We start from the raw sequence: 13265 nt of genomic DNA, 5'->3' as shown, positions 1-13265 counted from the left end.
AACACATCACCAAGTAAGTGAAGCCGTTGAATTTTTATGCGTTTAACTCTGTTAATGTTTCGGTATAGCTCGTTCAGTTCATCGTTCCATCTAACCATCTAATACGATACTCGTTGCCAACGCGTAAGAGATCATAGATCTTCCGAAGATAATTATTAATAAAAATATTTTAATCTACAAAATTGTTTACCAAAAAAAAAAAAAGAAAATACAACGTAGTTTTCTAAGTAGTAACAACAGTCATGATGGGGTTAATTACATTCTAAGCAAAATACAATTTTTTTTTTGTATTAACACGTCTACGTTTCCCGAATTAATTAAAATTTTTGTTTTAAATACAAATTATTTAGTAAAGTTCATATGTAAAATTTTTGGAAACTTGTCTGAGTTGATAGCGTTTATATCTACATTTTGTAGGTTAACAAATTTTACTGGTTCTTTTCATGTGTGAGAAAGGTGAGAAATATGTAAAGAGGCCCATACCCATACCCATATATTGGTGGCGAAAGACGTAGCTAAAAATACTGAAAAAAAAAATTTACGCACAATAAAGTATTTTAATATTCCAGGCAATTAGACCACATCTGCATAATTTTCTTATTTCTCGTTCTTTGGTAACTTCTGAATGGTGTCATAATTATAGATACATGTAAAAATAAATATCTTTTGTAAGCACTATTATGTGTAGCTTTGCATATATGAATGTATAAACTTATGCATAAAATTGTTTTCTTCTTATAAATATTATTAAAGTGCAGAGCATAGATCACTTTTTATTCGCTCTATGAGTTTCAACTGAAACTCATGAGAACGTACGTCGTAAATAGAATATAATACCACAATTCTTTAAGGGCTTATATTTTATGTTGTATGAATTTATACAATATAAATTCATGCAATATATAAATTTGTTTTTGGCGACAATTTACCGGTAGGGGGTTCAGTGTAACCTTTTTGTTTTTTTTATTTTTTTGAATTGTTTAGTAAATGCGGTCACTTACATCACTTCATTTTTCCAGGTTAAACAACCAAAGCAAAAATTTAAACCACCAAGTGGTTCGGTTTGGGTTAGTCGACAGTCTCAACAGTCTCGACGGTCGCATGTACTCACTTCACTTCACTTCAATTTGGTTTCGGTTTTATTTATTTGCCTTTTTGACATTTATATAATTTTTGCTCGCTTGCTAAAGAACGCCGTTTCAAAAGATACTTGCAGCGACATACCAAGTATGTTGAGATACTTTTTTCCTCCCGTTTCTCTGTTTGTTGTATTGTTTTCGGTTTGATAAAATTTTCAGCTCGTAATGAAAGTAGAGAAAAATCATTGACCCGCGTTATATTTGTAGTGCATTTTTGTTACATGCTTACATTTCACATTTTTACATCTTATGCGAGTTGTGAGTATCTTTCGCTCTTCGCTTTGATGGCAAGAATTTTGTTTATCTTTATCGGGGTTTAATTGTACTCGACTGTTTATTATTTTTTCTTTTCCGCTTTCTATTGAAAACTATAAATTTTAATGTCAGCAGAAAAATTTGTTGAGCGAAATATTAAATGAAACAATGTGTGCCCGTTCCGCTCGTTCGACTACAAATAAACATCTGGCGTATCAGCTGCACTATCAAAGATACAATAAGCAACTGTAAATTAACAGATTCTTAAGATATTAGATGCTGCATAAATTATAGAACCATAAGAATATTTACATTTTTCAGTTTATACAATGTATTAAAAATAATAATAATCTTTTTTTTCTTCTTTTTTTTCAGCATTGGTTTGAAAAATAATTGGAAAAATAATAGATATATATACGTCATAAAACCTACAATCTTAATACCACCGTAAAATTTTTCTTGATATGGGAAGTAAAATAGATCAGCTTATTCTAGCTGCTCAATTTCTTGAGGAGCGAGATAAAAATAAATTATCACCGCATCAAACTGTTCCGACAATATATAGTGAACCACATTATATCTTGCATAGTAGTCCGTCTGGTACAACTGCAGGTGGCATTTATGATAATAATAATATTATCAATAATACGAGAAATTCAAATTCGCGCCATAATAATCAAGTGTCATCATCAGCACCCGCTGCATCAGTAGCAATATTTCATCGCGCAAATGGTTTGACCATAACGAGCACCGGTGGTGGCAGTGTTAATGGCACTGGCAGTAATAGTCAATTAATAGGAACAACAAATAATCAACACAACAACGATTTTGAATTTAGAAATGGTAATGTTGGTGTTACGGTGTTGAGGAACACATCTTCAGTATCATCTCTGAGTACAGCAACAAATGCTTCACTAACAGTAAATGGCAGATCTAGTGAAGGACGCTTAACTGGTGAGTCTCTCATATTTTTTGAACAATATGTATTAAAAATTTTATTTATTTTTTACTTAACCGTTTTGGCTTAACGCAATTTGTTTAAGCTTCATTCTTATATGAATATATTATTAGTAATCATTTTAAAGCTTTCTAAGTCGCACATTGGTTGGTTGTAACATCTGTCACATATAAATCCAAACTTAATTTTATTACAAATGTCTCATTCATGTTCTCATTGAAAGCAGTCCATAAACCCATGTCCCAATATATCATTTGTAATATCTAACATTGCTTAAAAGAGCAGTTTTTTTATACATACAAGAATTCTCACAGCAAGATTGCTAACACAGACCAAAATATATATATTTTTAAATTATTATAACTATTGAAAATGATTGAAGTATAAAGCACATAAAAAACACATATATAATATGATATAAGAATATTATTTTTATATATCACATATTATTATAATGTAACCCAGTGGCGTAACCAGGATGGTCCGAAAGCGGGATAAACTCGGAAATATTTATTTAGACAGTATTTTTGCAGCGTATTATCTGTAAATTATATTGTCAAAGGAGGGGTGGGGTACCCATGCTAGAAAGGGGTTACAATATTCATGAGATATGGCATGCTTGTCGTAAGAGGCGACTGAATTCCAATAAGCACCACCCGATATTGTGTGGCAGTGGTGATGAGTTTCACTTGTGGTACCGTACCACAGTTGTAAATCTATTCCCATAGCAGTAAGGGTCCATAGAAGTATCATGGTGGCTGTGGTTAAAGACTAAAGTTAGGAGGGTAGAATGACTGTATTTAGTATTTTCAATCGATGTGGGTGCTGTATCTTAATGAACAGTAGAGATGTTAGATGGGCCTCTCTCCCTCCAAAATAAAAAACTATAGCTAAATGTTAGCCAAACGTGTAACTTCAATTGCAACCGGAATTCTTTGAAATTTCAAGAAAGTGTTTGATGTTTGATTATACTGATATGACAAGTAATCATGTAGACTGCAGACTCCTTCAAGGGAGGGATCTCACCCTTATTTGTTTCTGGATACGGCACTGATAAAACATATTGTTAATTTATAATGTAATATATTTAAAATTGCATTGTATATCACAAGAAAACTCGTTTAAGGAAAGTAATGTATTGCCTTTCTATGGGTTTGTTTATCTCCTACGTATTAATGTGGATCTTTCAACCGTCAGTTCGCATTATTAGCACGTATGGTTTGTAATATAATGTATATTCGCCTTAAATGATATTGTATTTCGGAAGAATATAGAGCAAAATACATAAAATTTTTTACCAGTATTTATAAAATACATTGAATATTTTTCCAGCACATAGTACGTTTTGGGTTAAGAAACACTAGCCTATATAGAATCAGAAAATAAAAAGTATTCATGAATAAACTAATGCTATATAATATATAATTCAATGATAATAACTTTCAGTTGCAGAGATTTATTCAGTAGATATATGAATGGTAATATAAAAGAGGAGTTTTAGTCTCGTCTCGACCCAGATTTGGTTTTATTAAATGAGGTCCATGTTAACCGGGAAATTAAGTGTCTTCCATTTATTACTGACAAGCTGAGTAGAAAGTAGAAAGTAAGAAAGTAGAGTTAAGTAATTTTCTAAACTAACTCTAGAGAAGCATAAACCGGTACCCTTAGCGATACATCTAGGGAAACACAAAGGCGGGTCAAACCGTCTGCTTTTCATTCCGTCCAAGATGAGAGATTTCCACGAACACTGATAAGAGTGATATCAAATAGCCCGTTTAGCTCGTCAACTGCCTGCCTCTCTACATTCTTTAACTAGCTTTGATTTTATGGTGAAGGATTGATGTGTTTTATTTGCCGCTTGACTAATAATAAAAATGGCAACATTATATCTGTTGATGTGACTTGAAATTAGCCGATTTGCTTCCCTAATTGCTAAAACTTCAACCTGCAAAACCGTCTCCTCATGAAGTAATCTAAGGAGTGGTTGATATCTGCAAATGGCGCATATAATCAAAAAGAAAATGTTAGATAAACTTCATGTTAATCTCTGAACAAAACTCGTATCATATTACTACATTAATTAGATAAGTAACGCCTATTTTGAACTATTGCAAAAAATATTATCAGATAGATTATTTATCTGAAACAATTCGTTGGAATTTTAGTTACTAACATAATAACATACTTATCGTGTTTTTTGTATTAGTTTCGTTTTTGGATATGATTAACTTTTTCCAGTTGACAAAGAAAACAGCTGTTTAACCTCATAACTAAAATACTCAACTAACTAATTTTTCATTTTTATCATTTTTTTTATAATGATTACTTATAATATAATACTGATTATACTTGCATATATGTATGTGTGTATATTCCTAGAGTGGTGTGTCATTAATTTTTTGCTTCTTCTTCTTTATTATTATTATTTATAAATGCTTACATATGTATAAATACTCGCTTGCACACATTATCATATGTGCATTAAAGTAAATGAACGATATTACAGTGATAAAGAAGCAGAAGCAACAATGAACCAAAATGTATGAAAATCTAAAAGTAGAAACTTGTTTTGACCTTGTTTACTACATGCGCACATGGTTGCAAGCAGCACACAAAAACACAAAACAAAAAAATTCTCATACATACAAAAATTAAAGTTCAAAAAAAAAACAAAAATAATAAAAATGACAATAATACAACCTAAAGAAGCAAAAGCACATAGCACAGCAGCAAGGCAGGCAAGCAAAGCAAGTACGATACGATGAACAACAATAACAAAGGCGCAACGTGCACTTATTTGTTTTTTAAATTGTTTTTTGTTATTTTCATATTTTCATACTCTTGCGCAGACTTTTTTGTTTGCGCTTGTACACAGAATGAGTATAGAAAAACACGTACAATAAATTATATCTCTTTGAGCGAGTTTCATTACAACACTTATGGAGAAGTATTATCCCATACGAATTAAGAGTAAATATCAGTTTAGCTCAACTGAAATTATAAATAATTATATTAAACTTAATTAATTTAATTTATAAGTAGCTATATATACATATGTGTAATAATGCTGATCTTAACATTTATGTTAATTAAGAATTAAAAAAAAAAATAATTTATGAAATTTTTACATACAAATTGGACTTTGACAAAAAAATATAATAAATTCGTTTTTTTCATGTTTTACAATCGCAAATATGAATCATTTTATTAGCTTTAAAACAATAAATTAATTTTAATACACTAAAGTGGTTGGTGTTTAGTACAAAAAATAACTTTTACTTTATCTCATAGTTATACGTACATACATACATATGTATTATTGCAAGAGTTGAGTAATGAAAATTAAAAACGTAATACGTACGTATATGTGTATGTGTATTTTAAACATTAGCATTTTAGTATGCCACAGAAATAAACGTAGGGGCAGATACTCTAGCTGTTGAACCGTGGCGGCTATTTGTCTCACTGTGCTTCTGTTGCATGTTTATTTGTTTACCCTGCATTAATTTTTTGTTTTTGTTTTTGTTTTTGCATTTACATTTAAGCAATTTTTAAAAAATAAATATGTAAAATTGTTTTATTCAAACCAAACTCTGCCGCCGCATGCCTTTGGTATTTTTTATATTTTGAGTTTTTTTTTAATAATTGTTTTGGTTTGCTTTTTATTATGATTGTTTTTATTTATTTTTTTGTGTTTTGCTACATTTTTAAGCTTAACTGGCCTGGCCTGGCCGACGGTAACATAACCCTAATCCATAACATTATTTTTAATTTTCTCTTTCTCGTGTTATTCTCTGTATGTGTTATTTTAATTTTGCACTCATGAAATACACTGTATTTTTCAGTTTATTTATGACTAACGTTACGCTAAATATACGTGCAGTGCACACTTCTCTGCGCAAACTCGTCTTCAGTACATCAACTGACCGACCATGCTTCAGTGTTATTATTTTTTTTAAGCTTTTTAAGTTTTCGATTTCTCTTTTACAGTTCGTTTGTTTTTATTTACACATTTTGCATATATGGGTGTGTACGTGTGTTATGTGTTTTTCATTTTTTTCATTTTTTTCGTTTTAAACAACATATTCTCGGTCTCTTTGTTAAATGAAAACATTTTTATTTAGACTGTGAGGGGGAAAGAGCTTTTTGCATGTCAACGAATATAAATGTGCATATTTCGAAAACAACAAAAATAATTTACAAATTTACAGTCGAAATTTGTTTTGAAGCCAAATTTGTTCTAAATGTATTATTTTTTCTATTTGAGTATGGATTTTGAGTCTATAGGTTTTGTGGGATGCTTTAAATGCGTTATCAATAAGACTACTATCACTTATAATTATTTCGAAATGTTTGGCGATATTCATAATGAAACACATAGATGATTATTAAATATAAAATTGGTTAGATTATACCGGCGATCCTATGGATCCGCTTATGACTACTGACCGATTATGTTACTGTATAAAAAATTTAGAGAATAAAAAAACCATCTTAAACTTATGGCAAAGCCTAAAATGATTTTTAGCGGGAGATGCTGGAGCTGGGCAATCCTCCTAAAATCTTTAAAAAAAGGAAACGCTTAGGAACATCATGAGCATAATTGTTGCTGTTTTCTTTCAATGTGAATTACAAAATTAAGAGTGAGAGAATAAACAATATTCTCAATATTCAAATCATGAGAACCGAGGCTAACTACAGTTCCTCTTAAATTTAGACACAACCAAGAATACAAAAGTAGTAGTAAAAATACGAAATTGGCAATACTGATGTGACACTCTACATATCATGTATTTTCATCATATCCCGAAAGAGCCAATTTTGACGTGCCCGTGACACTCTATGTATATCACATAGCCCTTACAATAGTTAATGAACGCTTCTGATGCTCTGGGCAGTAACGAAAGGAGATAAGAAAGTTTTATTATCAACAACTGCAACAGGAATTATTAAACTGTGTATTCAATCTTTAACCCCCTAATTGACCTTCATTCCTCAACAAATCTGCTACAAAATTATGGGTTTTACATGGTATTTCAATGAAAGTGTTGGAGGTCACGGCCAATAGGTTACAATTCTTGAAAGGTTCAGCTCTTGAAAGGTAATTTGCATACCCTGGGCGACTTTAATTTGGTACTGAAACTAAAGTGTTTCTAATTCATCATTACATAACACATAAGTTAGTTATGTCTTTAGGTATATCACTGGATTATTTTAATAACTCGCGCGTTATTTAGGTATTTGTATTATTTACAAAAAAATATAAAAATATAAAAGTCACAAAAATAATATAATATACATAAAAAAATTATATATAAAAATGCGTACATGCTATAAGACTAGCTCTGGGTCTATCCTATAATAAATTTTGTCGTGGTTGTGACTCTGCGGATGAGGATGAACCTGTATTCCACCTCATTTGTCAGTGTCCATCATTGTCTTGGACAAGATTTAAAATCTTTGGGACCCTTTTTTTTACACATTAATAGATCAAATATCCTTACTGATGTATAGAATAAGATATTAAGATATTCTTAATATTCTTAAGATATAAAGAAATTGCGGTGGTTAGTTTCGGGTAAGACATCTGCAATGTCATCAGAAAATCGTAAATTATTATGACATATCAACTTTGGAAATTTTTATATTTTAACATACATACATATATAACACTCTTATCGTATAAACAAACGCTAATTTTCACCTGCATACATACACTATGATTTGTAATTTATTCTTATAGTCAAATAAGTTGACATACATAAATATTCTCTTAATACACATATAACATTTAAATATGCTATTTAACTTACATATTCAATCAAATATATTTTTCTTTTTGTGCTCTTAAATAATAATTTCGCTTCTCTTTAAACGCATTCCTAATCTTATGCTGTTTAAATCAAATCAACAAACATTAGAACAGAAGGCGGCTATTTTGTAATCATTTAAATGCCACGTGTTACCTATACCAAGTGAGCCACCCCAGCCCCAACCGCGCTGCTATAAAAATTTATAAAAATTTCTTTAAACAAATATGTACATATGTGTATATGTGTATATAACATATTAAGAAATCTTTGGCAACAAAATCAAAAACATAACAAAAACTATATATATGTACAAATATTGTAATTATTATTTTTGTACATACATACAGATTTTTTACTTGTTGCAGAAAAATGTAAATTTATTTACGTTTCTGTTTACTGCTTTTGCATTATGATGTGTGTGTGTATTGTGTGCTGTGTGCTTGTGCATTTACACATTTCTAATGATTTTGAACACAAATTAGTCATCTTTTGAGTAAAATGAGCGCAGAGAGTTTAAGAGAAAGAGAAAGAGTAGATGTATGTAAGCATTTAATTGAGTTTGTATATGTTTTTTTTCACCACGTACACTGTTTTTTTATTGCTTTTATTTGCAAAGAAAGAAAATACATACAGCAAGAAGAAGAGTGGTGAAGTAGTGTAAAAGTAAAGTCAATGAACTTTGTACGAATTATTTGGGCTGTTTTGTTTACGCCGCGCTCCTTATTTAATTGTTTTCTTGTACTATTTTACATTATTTTATTGTTGTTACTAGTGAATTTTCCTACTGCAACATATTTAACATATTAGCAGCTGTTGAGCGAGCCATAATAGCACAATCTCTTCATACGTATGTATCTGAAAGTATTTCATTTATTTCACATAGTAAAAATATAAAATTTGTTTACGCATTCATCATTGTAGTATTAAAGGGAAACCATATGCATTTTTCGCACTTGTGTTACGCAGCGGCGGTAGCGGCAACTTATGTACGCTGGTATTAACAATTAACCTATTGTTATGTAAATTATTAGTTACTGTTAGAGTTAGAGTCATAGTTCTTTGGCCATAGCCGTATATTGTATGTAAATATAATGGCAAAGGCTGACAATTACAACTTTAAATATTCTTCTATTGTAGAATGTTCAATATAAGAACGAACAACACACACATTGTAAAGAAAGCAAAGCAAGCGTAGTGGTGTTGTTGTTGCAAAATAATAGGCAAAATAAGCGAGTAGACAAGCAACAAAACTTATTCAGTAGTATCGCGTGGTATTGTCAACAGAACTTGTCTTTGCAACACATGTGCATTACAACGTGACTTTGTTTACAACATACATGCTGCTTTGTGCATTTGCTAATTGCCACAATTCTATTGGTCAATGGGGTGAGGCGTGAAAGGCACACTGTTTGCTGTTTGCTGGTACGTCGAAGAGTATCAATTGTAGTTAGTTGAGTTAGTTGTCATGTGTTGTATGTCAGTGGCAGCGCAGACAAGTTACTGCAATAAATTATATGACATTCTAAACAGGTTTGCTTGCTGCTGCTGCTGCTTTCTTTTATGGATATTTGTGTTAATAAGTTGTCAGGCAATATTCTCGCTTGGTGTTTGAGGTATTGACTGACTGACTGCTTGCTGATTAGTTTTCTCTTTAATTTTCTTATTACTCTTTACTTGCGACTATATGATTAGTTAGTTGTCATGTGCGTTGATGATTAGCATGCAATTAACTGGTTTTTTTTTTCTTATTTGAATGCGACCATTACAGGTTACTCTCGTTAAATTTGAAACTTAAATCGAAAATTTAAGATACAATACAAATTATATCTAGTTATAAAAAATTAATTAGTGTAAAAAAATTTTATTGGTAGAAAAGAAATGTATTGGTTTAAAAAAAATCTATTGGTGTTCGAGTAAATTGAAATTTCCCAGGGATTTTTTGCACTGCACTTATGTAAATATTTATTTATTTATTGACATTAATTCCGATTTGATGTACTGCAAATTTATCGTTTATAGCAAATTACGAATAACTCTTGAAACAGAAACCGGTATAAAAATTGAAAATAGTACAGGTTAGATGAGGTTGGTGTGGCAACCTTTCACACCAGACTGACTTGAGTTTAAATAGTGGCCCTTGGCATACCAAAGATTAGCGTTGTTCATACGAAGTCCAGAAACCCTCCAAAAGGAGCACACTGTTAAGTGTACAAACAACGCCAAAAGGCACGACTTTCCTATTTAAGTGGAAGTGAACCAACCTGATCAAAGTCCTTGATTTTGCAGTTCTGTCAGATCAGTAAGAAAAGGGGCTCTAACGATTTTAAATCTTCTTACCCAATAAAGGGTAAATAGTTAGATGATTTTGATCGATTTTATAAATAGAAATATTATGTATTAAAAATAGACAATTACTTAAGTTTTTTTTCTCAATCAAATGTCATAACAATAATTTTTGTATTCTTACAGTAATTATTTTATTTGACGGAATTTTTTAAACATGATTTTACTGTGATAATGTATTCTATAATATAATGTATATGATTTTATTATAATCGTATACTGTTACAAACAAACACATGTTTGGTTATTATATTCAATTGTGTTTATTAATGGTCGTAGGCGAAATTGTATATATTTATTTATAAATAATTAGAATATGTATTTTCTATTATTTGTTTTCTTATTTCTACTATAATTATATCTTAGCTTAGGTTCGTCGACTAATTTCTGTATATAACAAATCCAAATAATCGTTATATTTATGTGTTGACTATATTTTATTATAAATGGTGTATGGTTACGTGTGTGTTTTTCTAAGTGTAGAAGTTCATTCTGTTCAAGACGATTAAGTTCAGATACAGTAGATTGCACTGTGCGGCTAGGGTAAATTAACGCAGTTGACACTCAAATTGCCAACAGCTGTTTTATCTTTGAGATATTTCCACATATTCCTTTACTGGCGATAATAATAATTTTTTTGTTTGCTTGTTGTCAGCTGCTGCAATTTGAAGCAACGTTATTGAACTATAATAAAGTAAATAGTTTTAATGCATAAAATATAGAGTAGAAGTTTATGTAGGAATTTTTAAAAAGACAACATAAAAAAAACCAATGATATACAAGGTTTTTGCTTCCATTGTTCCATAAATTCAGGATATTGTTCTTTAGTCAAGAAAATCGTTTTGATAGCGCTTGGGGGATTTATTGTCAGTGTTAACCACTTTAATCGGTCAAGTAACAACAAAATAAAAAAACGATATACAGGGTGTTTGCTTTTGACATTCCCTAAGTTCGGGATATGGTACTTTGGTTTGAAGAATAGTATGCACCAGAAATTTTAAAAGTGAATTCTAATAGCGAAGCATAAGAACTAAAATCTCTTTTTGAAACTAACATAAATCGGTTTGAAACCAACAAATACATTGATATCAGCAATAAAAGAATCGGGATCAGCAGTTAATAGACATTATTTCGAGCTGTATGAATAGGTTATAATGTTAAGAAAATATTAGATTAATTTTTTTTTTTTTAAAAAAGTTACTTGAATAATAACGTATTGATTGGTATCGTTCCTGTTTTAGTAAAATACATTGTCAAATCCGCCTGCCCGAAAATCGGAATCGCTCTCATTGATCTAATAAAAAAGAAAGTAGAAAAAAATTTTAAAAATAAATATTGATATCTATTTAGGGTGTTTTTCAACAAAAAAAATATACACAAATATATTGTCTATTTATATTGTTCATTGCATAAAACTTATACTCTTGTTAAATAATGCATTTCCATGCATCGTTTAATTTGAACATGTACAACACCCACCCTTTTACAAATAGACGCCCACACACCTATTCGGTGCAGAACCTTAAATCTAAAAATAGAAACTTTAAGCAAAAGCTTAACTATTTTTAGAGTGGCATGCAGTGGAGTACTTGTGTATGTCTGTATATGTGGTAAAATTCTCAATGAAGGACTCTGCATTTATGGGAGAGAAGTAGGGAAATAAAAAAAGCTTTACTTTCCGCAAGTTGCAATTTTCGTGCTGTTGCATGCCTAATGCTGATATGCTCCGGTAAACCATGCTATATTATGCAATACATGTCAATTCGAAATGCTTGAGGTAGCTATACAGTAATAAAATTTTTTTATGAAATGCGTAGGACTTAAAAAGGACAGTTTATTATATTAACAGACCGTTTTGCAGGATAGTAAACCGTTCATACTTTTTTGCTTGCAATATTAATCAAGGTTTGGAACCGATGTCAAAAAGATTCCTTTTTTCTTATATCATATATGTTATGCAATAATTGATGCCCACTAAAAGCATTTTATATTGCCGAAAATAAAATGTAGATTGGATACCAAGCAAAATTTTAACATTTTCGCATTAAGTTTTTAACGACCTTAACTTTAATTTCAATGAAGTTTGTGAGAACGTTTTTAGTGGGGTTTAAAAGACATTGGAGCCCATATATATCAACTTATATATTCAATATACAATATCCAAGTGTCTGTTAGTATAGAAACTAGTCTATTATTAAGCTAATTGCAGAAAAATTTATCATGAACTTTTTGTAAAACCGGGCAGTTTAAGTAATTGTCGTGGCATTAAGTTACTTTGCTGCTACGATCAGATAGTAAGGTAATCCGAAAAATTTATATACGGTCACTTTAATAACTACACTTTTTTTCGGATAATACAATAATATTTCCGTAACCATTTTCGTATCATCTTATGATTTTACTGACATCTATATCCATATGGATCCCAAGATAACATTTTCTTTGTTAAAGGTTGTTACAATAAAAACAATAATAATAGGGGTTTTCACGATATTGAGTTACGAACTCTACTAACATTGTAACAGTGTTAAATGCCAACAACAAAATACATATACTCAAAATGTATTTCACTTGGTTACCGAGGTTGTACATACTCCTAGATTAATTTAGGTTGGAGTAGCGGCCTTGTGCCCAAAGTCCATTTGAGCTCAAATAATGGCCCGTTGTGATATCACGGATTACCATTGTTCATACGCAGACTAGAGATCAGCGTATGAATAACGTCGAAAAGCACGACTTTCCCTAAGGTGAAAGTAA

General features: G+C 30.6%; 1 protein-coding gene across 1 annotated transcript in view; it reads left to right on the top strand.

Annotated features, from left to right (window-relative positions):
• Positions 1–13265, top strand: part of LOC119671104 (uncharacterized protein DDB_G0283357) — a 61390-nt gene that overhangs the window by 29725 nt on the left and 18400 nt on the right. Inside the window, exon 2 of the mRNA XM_038081617.1 lies at positions 1770–2348. Within this exon, the coding sequence (XP_037937545.1) occupies positions 1859–2348 (490 nt within the window). The 5' untranslated portion in view covers positions 1770–1858. The remainder of the gene's footprint in view (positions 1–1769; positions 2349–13265) is intronic.

Source organism: Teleopsis dalmanni, chromosome 1 (assembly GCF_002237135.1).
Source record: "Teleopsis dalmanni isolate 2A chromosome 1, ASM223713v2, whole genome shotgun sequence".
Classification (NCBI taxonomy): domain Eukaryota; kingdom Metazoa; phylum Arthropoda; class Insecta; order Diptera; family Diopsidae; genus Teleopsis; species Teleopsis dalmanni.
Note: the sequence above shows the minus strand (reverse complement) of the source record. Positions and strands in the feature narration are given on the sequence as shown.